This window comes from Chiloscyllium plagiosum, chromosome 7, assembly GCF_004010195.1.
Source record: "Chiloscyllium plagiosum isolate BGI_BamShark_2017 chromosome 7, ASM401019v2, whole genome shotgun sequence".
NCBI classification, from domain to species: Eukaryota; Metazoa; Chordata; class Chondrichthyes; order Orectolobiformes; family Hemiscylliidae; genus Chiloscyllium; species Chiloscyllium plagiosum.
In genome coordinates, this window is record NC_057716.1 from 23,146,751 (window position 1) to 23,165,765 (window position 19,015).

The 19,015-nt window shown below is 39.8% G+C and overlaps 1 protein-coding gene across 8 annotated transcripts in view; it reads right to left on the reverse strand.

The window, feature by feature from the left end:
* Positions 1-19,015, reverse strand: part of agap1 (ArfGAP with GTPase domain, ankyrin repeat and PH domain 1) — a 765,714-nt gene that overhangs the window by 466,133 nt on the left and 280,566 nt on the right. For 3 of the 8 annotated variants that reach the window (XM_043693245.1, XM_043693246.1, XM_043693244.1), the window contains exon 1: positions 10,924-12,898. The exons of 4 other annotated variants lie outside the window; for them this stretch is intronic. In XM_043693245.1, coding sequence (XP_043549180.1) covers positions 10,924-12,433 — 1,510 coding nt within the window. In that variant the 5' untranslated portion in view covers positions 12,434-12,898. Of the gene's footprint in view, positions 1-10,923; positions 12,903-19,015 lie in introns of those variants that run through there. One more of the 8 variants, XM_043693247.1, reaches the window with a different exon arrangement.

Genomic DNA, 19,015 nt, shown 5'->3' on the forward strand with positions numbered 1-19,015 from the left:
TGGACCGAAGGGTCTGTTTCCATGCTGTACATCTCTATGACTCTATGAGGCCCCCCCCCCCCCCCCCCAGTACCCTCTGCACAAACTAAACAATTAGTGGATCTGTGTGTGGAGTTAGGGTTGGTGGATGTCCGCAGGCATATACACCCTTCAGGCAGGGATTTTATGTTTTTTTTCCAAACCACACATATGTTACACCATGAATAGTTTTTTTTCTGATCCCCATGGCAACCTTGGACTCGGTGGCATCGTGTACGATTGGTAATATTACCATCTCCAAACACGCCCTAATGTACCTGCTGGTTAAGATTCAGGACGTTACTTGAGATGCAGAGAAGGCATTTGACAGAATTGAGTGGCAGTTCCTTTTTTATCATCTGGAGTGGTTTGACTTGGGCACTGGCGAATGGATTCCTTTATCCTTAAAGATAACAAGTTTGTGGAGTACTTCTCCAGGGAATTTTGGGCGTTCCTAGGCATTAATTCAGGTTTAGTTAGTAGCCCGTCTGTCCATTGGGAAACTGCCAAAATCTATGACAGGGGGTTAGTTATTTCCTAATCTGCCAGTAGAAGGCAGCAGAAGGGCGAACTGCAACATCTCCTCAAAGCACAGCTGAAGGCAGCCAAGAAGGCTTACTCTGACAGGCCCACGTTAGTCAAGCTACAGACGATTACGATGCTGCTGTCTGCATTGAATTCCGTGCTCACGCAGACAGCAAAGAAGGAGCTTACTTTCGCAAAGCAAGGTTATATGAGCATGGTGACAAGCCAGGCAAGTACCTAGCATATCTCGCCCGGAAAAGGAGCGTCCCTCAAGCCATTATGTCAATTAGGGAAGGGTCTGGGAACCTAACATGTAATTCCAAAAAGATTAATGTGCCATGACAGAGATTTTACAATAAGTTAATCAATCTGAAGGTTGTGAGGAGGGACGGGTCAAGGATCTGAAGCTCCTGGGCATGACCCCCAAACAAGAGGCTTTTCTCAATGCCCCCTTTTCACAGCAAGAGGTGTAGGAGGCTGTGAACTAGCTTCAGAGTGGAAAGGCGGCTGGTCCTGATGAACTTCTCAGTGAATTCTATAAGGAATTCATAAACATATCATCAGGCCCGATGCTCAATGTGCTTAATGACACACAGTCATGATAATCTCCCGCCATCTCTGAGCGGCCAATATTTTACTTATTCTTAAAGAAGGGATGGTCCCAGAGGACTGTGCTTTGTACAGGACAATTTCATTCTCTAAGACTCTTCCATTAAAGCTGGAGACCGTGCTACCTTCTATTGTTAAAGAGGATCAGACAGGCTACATAAAGGGCCGCAGATCCTCCAAAATGTTAGGAGGCTGCTTAATGTAATTCGAGCGTACCAACAATAGTCAATACAGGGATGAGTGATTTTTCGAGATGCAGAGAAGACATTTGACGGAATTGAGTGGCCATACCTTTTTTATAGTCTGGAGTGGTTTGGCTTGGGTAAAGCCTTTTATAAAATGGGTAAAGGTTCCCTATAGTGACCCTCTTGCAGTGGTCATCACCAATTGGGTATGATCAAGCAATTTTAACATTTTTAAGGGCAACCAGCAGGGCTGTCCCCTTTCGCCACTGCTTTTTACATTGGTGATTGAACTATTAGTGGAGGCCATTCGTAGGGATCCTAATATATTGGCTCCAGAAATCGGGTCAAAATTACAGAAGATTTCATTATACATGGATGATGTTCTCATTTTTTTGTCTAATTCAGCAGTTTTGGTGCCTTGCCTGATAAAACGCATCAGCACGTTTTGCACCTTTTTGGGGTACCAGACTAATTTTGCAAAGTCAGAGGCAATGCCTATGGGTGGTCTTACGAAGGTGCTAGGTCTTGAGGGTGACTAGAGATTCCCATTTAAGTGGCTACAGGGGCGTTTTGTGTATTTAGGCATATTCATCACTCCAGTTCTTGATCAGTTGTTCAAAGCTAATTTTGTTCAATTATTTGACAAAATCAAACAAGATATTCAAAGATGAGTGGGGCTTCTGGTCTCATGGTTAGGTCAGATAGCGCTTATTAAGATGAATATTCTCTGTTTGTTGTACCCTATCAAGATGCTCCCCCTGATTTTCCATAAGCAAATGTTCAGGAGTCTGAACGGCTGGTTCAGCTCTTATTTGGCATCGTAAGCAGCCCCTTACTAAATTAACTGCAACTGCCTCTCAGATTTGGGGAGTGGATTCTACAGGACATTAAAAACCACTAACTAAGCTCACTTTTATCTTACGTGAGTGATTGGGTTTGTGGGGACCCTCTTTCAATATGGTTAGACATCAAAACCTCTCAGGCAGAGTGCCCCCTTACTAGCTTGCTGTTTTTGGCCAAAATGAGGACAGTTCGGGAATACTGCCATAACCCAATAGTTATCAATACTGTTAAAGCATGGAGATCAATTCGGCAGAGGGAAGGCAATATTGACAAATCATCATCTTTTACACCTATAGTGGGTATGGCAGGTTTTCAACCAGGGATGATAGATTCAGGATTCAAACATTGGGCAGTTAGGGGTGTGTCTTGCATGGGAAATTTATTTGAGGAAGACACAATGATGTCCTTTGATCAGTTAGCACGGAAATAAGAGCTATCTAACAGGGACTGCTTTTGTTTTTTTCAAGTTAGGGAAGAGACTACACTTTTGATTGATCCCTACAAGTTTGACAGAGAGGAGGGTGCTCAGTGCTAAAAGTACATTTTCTGTCAGCACTTTATATCATCAATTGTGGGCGTCTCCTCAGATGAGTTTGATCGACTCTACAGGGTGTGGGAGAGAGCTACGAGTTGAGGTCTCCTTAGAGGCATGGGAAAATATTTGGGATAACACAAGAAAGATATCAATTTGCAATAGGACCCATGCTTTACAGTCAAAGATTCTCCACAGGATCCACTTGGCTCCGGATCGTTTGTCAAAAGTTAAATCAGGGGTACCTTCAACATGTCCCAAGTGCAAGGTTGGTATGGGCACGCCTACCCATCGTCTCTGGTCCTGTGGTAGGCTTCAAACATACTGGAGCGCTCTGGCGGGTGCAACGGAAGGGATTTTGGGTGTAAGGGTGGAGAAGGACCCAATTTCTCTTCTTGGCCTGCTCATTGATTCCCTGTAGATGCGCTAAAGAAAAATACTTTTCAACATCCTCACTTTCTGCACAAGAAAGAATACCTTGTTCAGTTGGGTATCTGAAAATCCTGCCAGATTGGCGGAAGATTGTTATGGAGCATATCCCCTCAGATTTTCTCACAAGTATGGTACACCACAAGACTGACAATTTTTATAAGTCATGGTGGCCATTTTTGGAATATCTGGACACAGATTTGTCTGCCACACTAATAAGGGTTTTATATAGCTGTAAAGATTGTGTTTCATGAGTCCAATATCCAGAGAGGGGGAACTGTGAATATATGAATATGTGAAAAATAATGCTCTCGATATTCAAGAGGGAGTGTTTTGTTTGGTTGAGCTGAGTTATTATTAGTTTGTTGTTGGTTATTATTTATTTAGTTAAGTAGTTAATTGGAGTTTTTTACATATATATATTTTTCTATACATATTTATACATTTGTACATGAGGGTGGATTATGCAAAGCTGATGTAGAAACCAACTTAGAGGCTTGGCATTGCAAATTCCGGAAAAGGTTATTGTGGAGAGAAAAAAAAAATTCAATTTTGGATTCTAATATTTATTTCAGTATGAGCTGGACTTCTGTAATCCCATCTACAAAGATGTTGCCGCTACATTAATTTGGTTGGGATTTTATTTCATTTTTTTGGTGTTCTTTCTTTGTATTGTTTTGAACTGTATTGTTTTGTATTTGTTGTAATAATAAAAAATCGATTTCTCAATAAATATATTTTAAAAAAAATTTTTCAACTATCAAGCACAGTACTTTTGAGACTTTTTAATAAATCTGAATATTTGACTATATCATACAGGATCTTCAAAGATATTTCATTTCACAGGAGGGACTTTCAGGATTGTGTGTGAAATGTGATAAGCTTCCACTCACCTAAATTAGCAAAATCTCTCTTTCCTTCCTTAAATTTAACAGTTTGAAATTGGCCCATATGGCTGCCAGTGCTGTCCTAATCAGCAAACCCCTTAATGAATGAGGAAGGCCACCAATTTGATATATCCACCATGCGGTTGGAGTAGTGCAACAGCAGAAAGGCATTACCAACTGTATTTTGTTTAGGCATCTTACATCCATTACAAACTTAAGCTCATCTAAAACTCTGTTGGCTGTATTCCTAATCCAGCATCTGCAGTCATTGTTTTTACCTAGTTAATTTTAACCCTACTGCGAATCCTCTTGCAAGGATGCCTGCCTTGAAGAAGTTTTCCTCCTCTCCTCGGATGCTGCCTGAACTGCTGTGCTCTTTTAGCACCACTGATCCAGAATCTGTATTCCTAATCAGACCAGCTCGTTCACCAATCACCCCTATGCAAAGTAACAACATTGAGACATTTCTTGAATGGGAGCCAATGCCAAAAATCTTATCTTTGTTTTCAAATCCAGCCAAGGACTCTTCTCTCCTTATCCCTGTAATTTCTACCAGCACAGGGATACCTGCTCTCCTCTTGCACGTTTCCAAAATTACAACTTACGCTGCTGAGGCCCCAAGCTATGTTATTCTCTCATTAAACCTCTCCACACCTCAATCCTCCTATAAGTCATTCAAAAATCTCCATCTTTTGGTCTTAACTCTTGGTCATCTGCTCAAGTATCCCATAATGGGTGCCACGCTTTGTTTGATTATGCTCCTGCTGCAGCATATTTTTTGTTCCAGTTAAGAGCTCTGAAGAACATAACTGATACATTCCTCAATGAAACACTGAAAAGCTACTGCTGCAACCAAATTAATGTAGCGGCAACATCTTTGTAGATGGGATTACAGAAGTCCAGCTCATACCGAAATAAATATTAGAATCCAAAACTGATTTTTTTTTCTCTCCACAATAACCTTTTCCGGAATTTGCAATGCCAAGCCTCTAAGTTGGGTTTCTACATCAGCTTTGCATAATCCACACGGCTAACAAAATCATAGATTTGGTAGAAGAATGTGGCACTCCTACTACTAAGGCAATAACATTATCAGGAAAAACACAAATACAAATATACTGACAGTCACTCATTTAGAAATTGGAACTTGAGAATCTCCTGCTGTTTGAGTGGGACATAGGGTGAGAGCAACAGCAGCCTCCCCAGTGCAAGGGAATAATTGCTAAAAGAAATGACGAGCTTGGGAAATAAAAATGTCAAGAGGGCCTTAGAAGTGGTAGCTTAACACAGCTTTACAGGGAGAGAAATGCCAGATTGAATTAACAAGGGAGAAGGTTCCCAGTATAAACTAATGTGTAGAGGATTTAACAAGAGGAGAGCTCCCATGAAAGGATGAGGAGCCAGTTGGAGGACTACACTGCTGAATTAAGTCTAGGCTAGGAAGTGCTTTGAACTAAGGAAAGTGACTGTTTTGATATATTTGGACTAATTTACATGCTGATTATTCTGTCAAAAATTTAAACCTAAAAATAGAAACAAAACAAATGAATCATAGTATGTCTTCATACTGAAAACATCTAATGGAAGATATTTCTAGGGTTCCCTTGAAATGTAGTTCTTATTTATTTCAAGATTTGAACCACATTTGTTTTAGCTATTTCAACATTTACATTCCTTCTGAGTATTGCACATACTTATTATCATTTTCTGATTATACCATTTAAGCTTTAAAGCCAGTGAACAGACACACTTTCAGGACTGGGTTTCCATTGGTTCCTCGTTTAGAAGCAAATCAGTTAAGGGTTCTTGTGGTGTAGTGATAATGTCCTACTTTTGAGCCAGGAGGTTCATGTCCCACCTGCTCCATAATTATGTAATAATACCTCTGAACAGGTCGATTAGAAAATATTTAGAAGCAATTGGTTAGCTTTTGACCATTTTCTAGGTTGGCATGTGTAAAGACCTAGTTGAATCTTACCACATACTTTCTCCATCACAGCCATTACTCAACTCCCAACAGCCCAATAAGCTGTTACGGGTTGATAACATATGATAAAAAAAACAGGACTCAAATCATGAAACAAAATCTCAAAATATCAATGTCCCTGGTATATTCTCCCCCATTTCTCCCCTGAACACCTGAAAATCCAGACACATCATGGGTTACAGTTCCACAGTCACAGAATATCTTTTGATACTTCATCTAAATATGAATTCCTCACTTACTGGTCTAGACATTTAATGTCAGCTGTCTATCAGCTGATGGGAGAGCATCCATTCTGCTCTTATATATTGTGTGCACACAAGCATTTTGTACGACAAGGATCACTGAAAGTCAGTTACGGCTGTTCACTGGCTGATTTTTCTCTATGTAGCCCCAAAAAGAAAATCAACTTGAGCTGACAACAGCTATCGCAGTGCACACAACTCATTAATCTGGATCTGTCGTACTCAATCCCACAAAGGACTTAACAATACACTGATCTAAGTGTGAGGTAATATTGAGAAAGTTTGCACAGGATTCACCTTATTTATCACAGCACTTAAACATTCATCATGGAAAATTTAACAAATTTACTTTAAGAAATGTAATTATAACTGTAATAATACAAATCATTCTACCACCAAGTTCCAGTAGTACACTACACAGTGCAAAAAAAAGATTAAGTCAGTTATAACATGTTAAAAGCATTCTACAAGTATAATGCAACAAATTGCTGAAAAGTTATCCATGAACTTCTATTCGGGTATACCAAATTTACTTCAAAACCTCAAATCGGTTAAAGCTCTTCCCGTTCTTGGACAAAATTATCTCAGATTATCCATTATTTTAATGACATAATTGAAATTATAATACTTGGGGCTGAAGCTTTCAATCAATGTGTCAGAGAACAGTTTGGCCTTTGAAGCCACACTTTTAAAATACTGTAGCAAGACAAATCAATGAAGGAATATTTTATAACAGAGCCTGAAAATTTCTTCACTGTTCATGTGATTGTGATAGACAGTCTGGCACTACTAAAATGATATTAAAAGCATTAAAATATCAATATTAAAATATCATTTTCATTTACATTTTGTTCTTACTAAAAGCAAGGTTTTGTAGTAGTATGAAATGGAGCATTTTTAGTATGCTTGTAAATGAATTTTGCTTTAACCACTAGTATCTAATACCAGTACCATTCTCATCTCAATAATAAGTTTGGAGCTTGTTTTATGAAGGAAGGTTGATTCTTCAACCATTGGAATGTAGAAGAATGAGAGGCGACAATATTGAAACACAGCATGTTAAGGGACTTGACATGTTGAATTTTGGGGTGTTTTCCCTTGAAAATAGGTCAGAACTAAGCAGCACACCTTAAGAATAAGAAGCCTCTCTGAGAAGACTGAGAAAATGACATTTGCTTTTCCTCTCAGAGTGTGCTTGTCTATAGAATTCCCTTGGAAAAAGTGAGGATTGCAGATGCTGGAGATCAGAGTCAAGAGTGTGGTGCTGGAAAGCACAGCAGGCCAGGCAACATCCGAGGAGCAGGAGATTCAACATTTCGGGCATAAGCCCTTCATCAGGAATGAGGCCAGGTAGAATTCCCTTCCCCAGAAGGTTGAGGCATTTCAATGAATTTGTTCAAAGTCAAGCTAAATAACGTTAAAAAATCACACAACACCAGGTGATAGTCCAATAGGTTTAATTGGAAGCACTGCTTTCGGAGCGCTGCTCCTTCACCAGGTGGTGCTGGTGTTGATACTCCACAACCACCTGATGAAGGAGCAGCGCTCCAAAAGCTAGTGCTTCCAATTAAACCTGTTGGGCTATCACCTGGTACTGTGTGATTTTTAACTTTGTACACCCCAATCCAACACTGGCTTCATAACAGAAAACAGGTCAGAGGTTTTGAGGAAAAAGCAAGAAAGTGGAGTTGATGCCACAATCAGATCAGCCATGATGTCATTGAGCAGCAGAGCAAACTCAACAGACTAAATGGCTACTCCTGCTACAAAAGTCCTGTGCTCCTATGTAACAACTTACATGAACATGGAGCCTTTAATGTTATGAAATATTCGAGTACCTCGCAGCAGTTGCAGAAAATGGGCATAGACAGGCCAAGTATTCTACTCTTGAGTGCAACCATCCTATGATTCTGTAATACAGCAATATTTAAAACAAACAATGACACCAAGGCACAAAGAAATATTAGGTCAGATGATCAAAGTGGTAAATTTTATGATCATAGCACCAGATTTTAAAGAGTGTCTTAAAGAAACAAAGTGGGGTAATGAAGCGGGGAGGCTTAAGAAGGGTACTGCAAAGCTCAGGGCCCAGGCTGCTAATGGCAGTATGACCAAAGGTGAAGAGATTAAAACTGGGGATGCACAGGAGGCCAAAGTTAAATGAGCACAGAAATCCTAGAGGATTGCTGGAATGAAGGAGACTATGGAGAAAGAGAAGAGCAATGCCATGGAGAGATTTGAAGAGAAGATTAAGAATTTTAAAGTCAAGATGTTGCTTGACCAAAAACAACTGTAGATTAGCAAGTACGGTGGAATGCATGAAGGCGACTTGCTATGAGTTAGGACACAGATGGCAGCGTTTTAGATAACCTCAAGTTCAGTAAGGGTAGGTGGAAAGCCAAATAAGAATACATTGGAATAGAGTCTTGAGGTAACAAAGGCACCAATGAATCCAGGAATAAAATGATTAGTGCACCAAAATGAAATAGCATCAAATTTTTATATCAGATCCTGACGTATGGTGCTATAATTATAGTTTCTTTCCATAAGAATATTTCATATGCATATTTTAAAATTCAAATTATCTTCCACTACATCACTCAAATCAGATATCTCCTTCAAGCATTGCACAACAGACATTACTTGGTCAATACACTGAGAGACTGGCTTAAACCACTTGTGTTTATTTGATCACCGAAATAACCAGTTGGAAGCTACTGCCATTCTTCCACCTACAAACACATGCAATAACATCTGTTAATGCTGGGATTCAAATCCAAACCTCTTTAGGTCATGGCTTTTTATAACGTGAATAACCTTCAGTAACAATGTATAATTCTCTAAATACCTAGCCCAGTGACTAATGAGTTAATTTCTGACAAAACCAACTAACAGTTGCTTCAATAAAAAAAAACTGACTAGAAACCAGAAGCCAAAACAGAAATTGCTGGAAAAACTCAAGTCTGGCTGCATCTGTGGAAAGCAAGTAGAGATTACAGAGTGTCTTCTGTCTCTACGCAAGTGCACACTAAAGATTACGAATTCTATTTACATAGGTGTATGTTCTCTTGATGCAAAAATGCGACACAAGATAGTAACACAGGTGTATGGGATTCAATTTTAAACATAGTCCGTATTATTTTTGAATTAAATATTAACAATAAGTTCAAACAGGTGATAAGTAACTCATTCTATCATTTAAATACAGATGTGAGAATTAAATAGTGGTTCTTTCAGCTTTTATAACAAATAATTTCAAGCATCTATGTCTTGAGATTCAGTCTTGAGATGTCACCAAATGAGCTTTTCCATTTTTCAAATCTTAAAGGAGATATGCTGCTTGCCACTACAGATGACAAATAAATATCAAATTCATAGGTTTTTTTGCCAACTCAGCATCCAGGACTAACTCTCAGCATCTGGCATACACGATTCAAACCCAACTGTGACTTCCTGACTCCCTTAATTCTATCTAACCTTTATCATCTACGGATAAAGGTCTGAACATGGCTAACATTTAATACAGTTCTCCATTTGATTCCCGATTTGCAAGGCTTTCTACAAATCAAATGACACATTTGACAGTCATCTTTTAGAAAAGGAACAACTCGTCCAATTCTTGACAGGTCCTGAAATGTATTAAACTCCCATTTACTTACAGCAGTCCCTATGATTAGCTACATGCTTGCATAAGACTCATTGTTTCGATACTTAGTTTCTTCCAAAAGGGCATTTGAATTAACATGTTGAAACCATAAACGTGTTTGCATTTGTCAAAGTCAGTTATGATTCTGCCTAAAATGTGGAGACTACAGAAAACGATCTGCAACATGAATAGGAGGTTTGAAACGAAACGTGTTGGGTGGCAGAAGAGCATGTTTTGAAGTTTCAAGTTCCTATACATTTATGACACAATTAAAATATTCAAACTTAGGGTAAATATCTGACAACTATAAAAGCTTTCCAATAAGGGCCAAACAGTAATGCACACAGTTCTCATTTCTAGTCAAATTAACAATTAAAACCCCAACTGAAGACATTATTTTCATTTCATACAATTCAAGCACTAAGTTAATGCTTTACACAGCTGAAACCCAAACAAATTCAGCAAAATGAAATACATTTATGTACAACCTCGCAAAATTGAAGTCTCCGGCTGCTTGCATAATGCACACTTAACATATTTTTCCAACCTGCAATTACAAGCTTTCCAGCACCCATCATGTGGACTGCTGAATACACATAATGTAACTGCCATCTCAAAGCTAATTGTCTGGGCTTTTCTCTCTTCGAAAAGGAAATTGAATACAATCCATTAAGGGCTTGCATTTGAGTGCTAAAAGCCCTTCTGCTATGGAAAACACCTCAACTTTCAACCTCTGTGTCAATCAAACATCATCAGTTATTAAAAAATTTTCCTAACTGACTTAAACGCAGCACAGCAAAGTACTTGTACTTCATGAATTAATTGTTTTCCACCTATACTAATAGACAACGCTACTAACCATTCCTTAACTTTGATTTGCAACCCAGTGGCATGTCCTCTGTCTACTTATTTTTGCAGAAGTGTTGGGTTAAAGCATAACTACTGCTTAAATTTTCAGAACATGTCTAAACTATCAGATTTTACACAATTTCAAAGAGCAGAACGCTATCAATGCCATACCATTTTGATAAGTATTTTCATCAATGCTCTCACTGCTGGACTGCTCAAAAGGAGAGATACCTTTCTTCTGGCCGCGAGCATATCCTTTGGATTTGGCAACATAATCCCTATGTGATTTTCCATAAGGACTCGTAACAGGTGTTGAAGTACCATCACGCTTTGAGAAAATACCACTAAAAAACCTGAAGAGTTTGTGCTCCTGGGAACTGGATCTCACAGCACCTGTTAAAAAGCTATCCTTCCCCATTTCCAAGTTTTCAGAAAGCTTGTGAATGTCACTGTTGTCTAAAGTCCTATTCTTTCGTTTTCCCCGCTCCCACCGCCCAGGCTCAGAGAGTGGATCAGTTTTGTTCAAGACTTCCCCAACATCCAAGGTGTTTCGTTTCTCATTTGCTACAGATTCCCCACAATAAGGCTCAAGCTTTTGGGTTCTGAATTCACTTTCGACCTCGCCACCAGAGAGACAACTGGAGCTGCCATGATGTTTCTCCTTTGATAACGCTTTAAACCTCACTAGCTCCCCATTCCAGTGTCTGAAGCTGAAGCTTCTTCTGAGTAAACTTGGGTGCCTCTTGTCTGTTGCCATGGACATCGGAGGTGTTTGTTTGATGGCATCTACACAAACAGTCGAATAATCAGGTAGCAGAGGTGAACCCACTGCTGGAGCTACTGACAGCAAACTGTGTTCTCCTTTTGGAACAATGTGCTTCGAGAAATCAAGCTCTGAACCAGGAGGGGACATTGTGATTAACTCCTTGTTCCCCAAAGGACTCTTTAATGAATCATTTGAGTTTCTCTTGATGGTTGTCTCAATTTTCTTCAAAGCAGACTTGCTACCTGCCCTTGGTGATTTCCTTGGATAAAGCACTTCTGCATTAATGGACTGTAAAGGCACCAAGTGCTCCTTTACACTAGCAGCTTTGGCTGCATCCCTTCTCCGACTGCCTTCAGCGCAAGCTCTGCCTTCTTGTTGATCCTTTCCCCGGTTTGAGATATTGACACATTCTCCTGATTCAGGCCCTGTCACCAATCTCTCGGTGCAATGTGCCCAATTTTTCTTGTTTTTTAATTCCACATCCACAGTTGCCAGCATACTACTCGGTCTAGCTGAAGTCCCATCTCTGCACCTCAGTGTTACCAAGTCTTTGGTCGGATTGTCTTTGAGCTTGAAGCCCAGATCATGGGATCGCCTGGCTACCTTCAGCCTGCCCAGTTCCAGGTGGCCAGTGCTGAAGGTGCGAAAGCTCCGAAGATTCGCTTCTGGCTCAAATTCATCATCTGTTTCACCACTCTCTGCCAAGCACTGACTTCCAGGCTGGTGGGTGTCGCTGGTACAACCTCGTCGCTCCGGAGGCCCCTCAGATCGAGGGGAAGGAGAGGATTTGCTACCAGCCTCGGCTGTGGCAGCCTCCCGTTTGACAAGAGTGAGGGAGATCCGGTAGACAGTCTTCCTCTGAGGAGTTCCTCTCTTCAGCATCTCGGGATATGGCTCGTTGTCCAGCAGGTACATGGCTCCTGCCACCCTTCTTTGTACCTGAAATACCCAACAATAGCGAACACAGCTGAGCAATATCCAAAGACAAACTGCTCCAAAGGAAGAACATCCAACAATGGATAATTCAACTGAGGAACATCCAACATGAGACTGGCCCCAATTGCGTGTGTGGTTGAGTGTATATAAAAGAGAGAGAAAAATCACTTTATGCAGGATGCAGCATAGACACAGAGGCAGGTGTGTGAAGAGCCAGAGCTCGGGATCCGAAAGCCATCGATTCCCTCCTTCCCTTGGCAGTTGCAAACATGCGGCGGTATTGGTTCAGGGTTGCATCGCCCGCCTTCGAACAGAGCGGGGGCACCGAGTTCCTAGAGCGGATCATCTGGTTCGTAGCATGCGCAGCATCACCGCAATGAGCAGAGAAGCGAATGCGTTCCACCACCCCGGCGTGTTACAAGCACCGACTCCCGGGGGCGGAGGATCAGACGCCGAGAGACAGAGAAAACTGCAAACGCCGGCCTGGATTTCTTCCACAGCGTGGGCATGGACTATTAAAGGACTTTTTAGAAATAACATGCAAGAAATCTGAGTGTTATCGCAATGCCCGGGGTCTGCTGCAGATCTTTTCCAAAACGAATTTTATAAGTGGGAGGTTTCACTGATTCCTGATGAAGGGCTCCTGCTCGAAACGTCGATTTTCCTGCTCCTCGGATGCTGCCTGACCTGCTGTGCTTTTCCAGTACCACTCTAATCTTGAGGTTTCACTCATTTGCTGAGCATTCCCCCAAAATCCTGTAGTTTCTGGTCTGTAAACTCAGCTAACTTCACTTCTGACAGCAACCGAAAAATAGCCTGCAATTTACTGGCTCATCCAACTCCTGACTCGGTTTCTAGTAGAGGCATTAACCATTCATTTTAAAGCCTTCATTAGTATTGAAAGTTATTAACAATTGTGAATGACCTGCATTTTTCCCACACAAGTTTTTTTTTGAAAAGCTTCAATAACTGAAATGGAAACTATCTTAACTAAAACTAAGAAAATAGTTCCAAACTTAAACAGATTTAGGCAGACAGGAAATCAGAGTTAACATCGTCAAATCTGATAGAATTTGATCAGCCATGGTACAGTAAACAGGCTTGACGGCCCAAATGGCCTATTCTTTCTCCAACCTCTTTTTAAGTTAGAATGTCATATGGGGTAAAAGTAATGAGTTCTGCAGGCAAAGCTATCAAGAACAACTTATAGTTAGATTGTTCCAAACAGTTTCTGAGAGGGATGATCAAACTTCTGGTCTCTTTGGCAACCCCTTGGGATCAAGGATGTGTTGGTTCAGTGGATTTCATAATGTTTGACAAGCTCAATGCATGATCAACAGATTCTGCAACATGCAGGGTAGGTGGTGCTTGAAGGGACGGATACAGGAGTTGTTTTGAAGAATTGTGCACTCAACCCTACCTCTGCATGTTCCTAACAGGGCCACAATGTGAAATCTTCTCATTTGGTCAGTCAAAAACAGACTCCCATAAATCCCTGATCAGGGATTCTTTGAGGATGACTTTAAAATATTTGCACCGTCCTCCTGGGAGTATTCTGTCGTAACTATGTTTCAAATAAATGAGCTGCATTGGGACGATGATGTCAGTCATGTGAATGACGTCCCACCCAATGTAGTTTTGCTTCGATGCTGGGGATTTTGGCTTGGGACTTCCTTTCTTGCCATAAATTTTAACAACTTTGCGACAGCACTGCTGGTGTGTACTCTAAGATAACTTTTAGGTGACTGATTTATCTAGCTGTCCAAGAAAACAGAGATCACTGCCGCCAGGCTATGATTTTAGTCTTGGGTTTGAGACCCTGATCCTCAAATACTCTTCTCCTTAGTCAGGTAAAGGTGAGGCTGGACGTTAGTGATGGTGAATAATTTTGCAATATATGCTTGCTTGCATTGAGCAGACACTCGCAATGTACAGAAAATGACCCCCATTTCCCATGATTTTGTTGTTGATCTTTATCTATTAGTAGCAGTATGCTTTGGAAGTTGGTTGGAAAAGCACTTCCGTTTTCTGGGCGTTTAGAATCAGAGTCATACAGCACCGAAACAGACCTTTTGATCCGACCCATACGTGCTGACCAGGTTTCCCAAATTAGTCCCCCTTAGATTTCAGAGATTATCAGACAAAATTTAACCTGAGTAGACAGCAGAACAGGTGATGAAAATATTTTAAAAAACAGATTAGGAAGAGAATTCTAAAGTTTATGAACGAAGCAGCTGAAGACAATGGCCACCATGGTAGAGAGATTGAAAATGGGGGCAACAAAGACCACAAAATTGGAGAAGCACAGAGATCTTGGAGGGGTGGAGGGCGTTACAAGATGGAGAAGGACAAGACCTTGGAAGGATTTGACAAGGATGAGAATTTTAAAATTGAGGAGTCACTGAACCAGGAGTCCGATTAGCAAGCACAGATAAATGGCAGCAGAGTTGACTCCACTTTGTACATGTTTACAGTGAAAGAGTTGCAGAGAGAAAACCTCAATCTCAGCGCTGAAACAATGCTTATACATCAGATCAGGACAGAATTAGAGCACTCTCTGATGTCTCTCACTATGAAATCACTTGTTAAATGTTCAAGGATACAAGTTGAAGAGAATTTTAGTTTTACCAGGCAAAATCCCTTTTTTACAATGTTTCTCCCCTCTGTTGAGTTAAACATTTTCTAGTATATTTTTCTGTCTACATTTGCAGTAAGACCAAAAATATCTCACAGTTTTACATTGTGAAATACAAGAATATCTCAGGATATGCTCCAGTGTTGCAAACCAGGTTACTTTAACTGTCAAAGGCTCAAAAAACATGGCAGGTTCAGGAGTTTTACATGCTACCACTCGTTCAGAAGCAGTGCAATAAAATCCATATTTTACTGTTGCATGTTTTCAACAGCATATAGAAGTTTGTACACAAACATTTTAACCAATCCACACAATGAGATTTAAAATTTTGCTCATATTAATCTAGTGCTAAAGAAAATATTTCGAATGCAAAAATAATGTAAGGACTAAAACACGTGAAACATGATACAGCTAGTGGGAAAATAACAGAAATACCCTTAACGTAATGTGTAACCAATATGAATAAAATGCTAGGGTGCAAAATACTGATGTTCCAGAAGAAATTTAAATGAATAATTTTTCACAATATATTCCAGAGTTCAATGGGTCCCTTACTAATAAACTAAGACTATTCTGCATTTGCGGGGCTACATTCATTAACAAGAAATTCAAAGGAAAAAAACAGATGTATTCATTAAAGCCACTTGATATCCATTAATGATGATGCCCAGGTTGTACACAGTGACTGCAAACATTCTGTATCACTGAACGAAATGAAGATCCTGTTGAAGTAATGTTTAATACATTAATTTAAACATATGATGAATTATTAACCATAGGGATGCCATCAAGGGAGCTACCAAGCTACAAGAGACAAGGAAAAAAGGTAAATCAACAACCAAGTCATCTTGTATTCCTTTAGTAAATGCCCTGCTTCTTGACTCAAGTTAGAAATTGACTCAAATCAAAATTCTTCCTTGAAATTTTCAGCCATTAACAATGACATTTGAAAAAATAGTGGTAAATATCCAGCATGTATGCAATCTATTTTTACAAGAATTTCCAGCTTCCCAGGAATGGGACTGGAAGTAATTAGAATCTGGGTAAACAAATTGAATAGCTTTCCCATTCTGTCCCTTCATCACTCTTATTTATGGTAGTTTTCTTTATGACATGGCAAAACCATTTTTTTTAGTTTAGTAGTTTATAAGATTCCATCAGGTTGTATAGAAAACACATCTCCTTGTTGAAAGATTATAAAGATAATATACCATTGAGCAAAGTATAGCAACTTAAAAAGGACAGAGTAGAAATTAATGTATTAAAGGAGAACTGAGCTAGTTTTACAAACATAAAGTATGAACTATTTTAAATAACAAATATTCCAGGCATATGCTAGTAATGCTAAGTCATCCAGAGCCAAAATGCAACAAAGTACTTTCTCCAGAATTTATGGTTAAGCATTTATTTTTCAAACAAAACATGTGGGACAGATTTGGTGGTGTCTGGATGTTCATGATCCCATTAGCTAACCTCACCAGAAGGCAATCAAATCAAGTCTATTCATTGCAAACTCATTCTCATGGGAAATTTCAAACACAAAGTCTTTGCTCATAAAACAAAAGGTTATTGGTGTACAGGACAAAACATAATGCAATTACATTAAAATCTGGACTGCAAAACTTCACACATCCTTTATACCATGGACTTATTGCATTAACTCTGCATGAATAGGACTGCCAGAGTATCACATCCTGACAGATGTAATTATTTCCTTATATATGCCCCACTCAGCCCCATCCTTGTTGACCAACATCAGTTACCAATACAATACATCTCAAAATTAAAATTCTCATTCTCACATTTAAATCCCACCTTGACCTTGTTCCTCCCTGTTATCTCTGCAAACTTCTCCAGACCTATAATCAGACCTCACATGAACTCTGTGTTCCATGGACTGCTTGTGTCCACCCTTTTGCTCCACAATTCTTAATCATCTTTTATAAAGGTAAAACCATGAGCTGGAATTCTTTCATAGTCTCTTCCTCTCCTCCTTTAATGCTTTTCCTTAAAATCAAAGCTGTCTGTCACTCCCCAATATTCCCTTTGCATCAGCAACTATTTTTGACTGATTACCTTGCAGTGAATCTTTTTAGAGCATTTCTCCATATTAAAGGGGCAATATTACTGTTTTTCCAATATGTTCTTATGTAATATTAGTATTCACGAAGTTATTGTCCTTTCAGTAGTACTGCTTTCTGTGCTGAAATGAGTCTTATATGATAATTAATTGGCAAATTCTAAAGGATTTATTTTAGATTTAGCAGTATGTCTCGGCAATAGTGAAAGAACACAATTCACATAGCTGAGTTACAAATAAAATAGCACTTCTGTCTCTAGCACGCAGCTGAAAGTGGTTTTGCGTTACACTGTTCAAAGGCACATATAGCATAGTATTGCCCTGATCTTTACAGATGAACCAGCATCAGAATTTTAAAGCTGCAATACAAATTTTTCTATTATCAGAAAGGGGCCAATTCCAAAGCTCTTTAACTATCACAAGCAGGTTTGCTTCAACTTGGTTCGATATATTACAAACTGAATACTATAAAGATGTATGGGAGACAGGACAGAAGAAAAAGGTCTTTCATTTATGTAGCACCTTGTATGACTTCAGTTTTTCCCAAAGTCAATAAACTACTTTTAAAATAAAGTAAGTGTTCTAATATCGGAAACACAGCAGTCAGATTGCATGCTGCAAGGTCTCATAAACAGCAATGAGATAATAACAAGACAATCTTTTTCAGAGATGCAGGTTGAGGGACATTGGTAATCATACCAGGAGAACTTACCTACTCTTCTTCAAATATGGAAATGTTTGGGTTTAGCATGGAAGGCTGATGGGACATCAGTTTAACACGTCAACTGAATGGTGGCATTTCCGACAGTGCAACACTTCCTCAGTAGCATGCTAAGATTGGAAGCCTGGGCTGTGTGATTGAGGGCAGACATTTATGGGTTTAACAACCCGTAAAATTCCCCAAGTGGCCTTTCCTCCCCCTGCCAATCACCCATCCATAATTTTATGTGGGGTGAGCAAGTGGCCTTAAGTTGCCAATTACTGGTCACTCTGTTAGTGCTCGAAAAGGATGCAGAAATTATGCTGCAGGTATAGAAACCATTGGTTAGACCCACTTGGAGTACTGTGAGCAGATCAGGGCATCACACCTTCAGAAGGATACATTGGCCTTGGAGGAAGTACAATGTATGTTTACAATGTATGATATCTACATCCTTACTCTACACTGAAGAAACCAAGCACAGACTGGATGACTGCTTTACAGAACACCTCTGGTCTGTGCAAAGCATGATCCTGACCTTCTCATAGTTGGTCATTTTAACACAGCATTCTGCTCGCGTGTCAACTTGTCTGTCCTCAGTATGCTGCAGTGCTCCAGTGAATCACAGGAACAACATCTCATCTTCAGACTAAGCATTTTACAGTATTCTGGACTTAATATTGAGTTAAACACATTCAAATTGTGAACAACTCTCATTTCTTCCCTTTCTTGTTGCTTCACTTGTTACATTATAGAACATAGAACATAACAGCGCAGTACAGGCCCTTCTACCCTCAATGTTGCGGCGACCTGTCATACCAATCTGAAGCCCATCTAACCTACACTATTCCATGTACGTCCATATGCTTGTCCAATGATGACTTAAATGTACTTAAAGTTGGCGAATCTACTACCATTGCAGACAAAGCATTCCATACCTTTATTACTCTCTGAGTAAAGAAACTACCTCTGACATCTGTCCTATATCTATCACCCCTCAATTTAAAGCTATGCCCCCTCATGCTCGCCGTCACCATACTTGGAAAAAGACTCTCCCTGTCCACCCTATCTAACCCTCTGATTATCTTATATGTCTCTATCAAGTCACCTCTCAACCTTCTTCTCTCCAACGAAAACAGCCTCAAG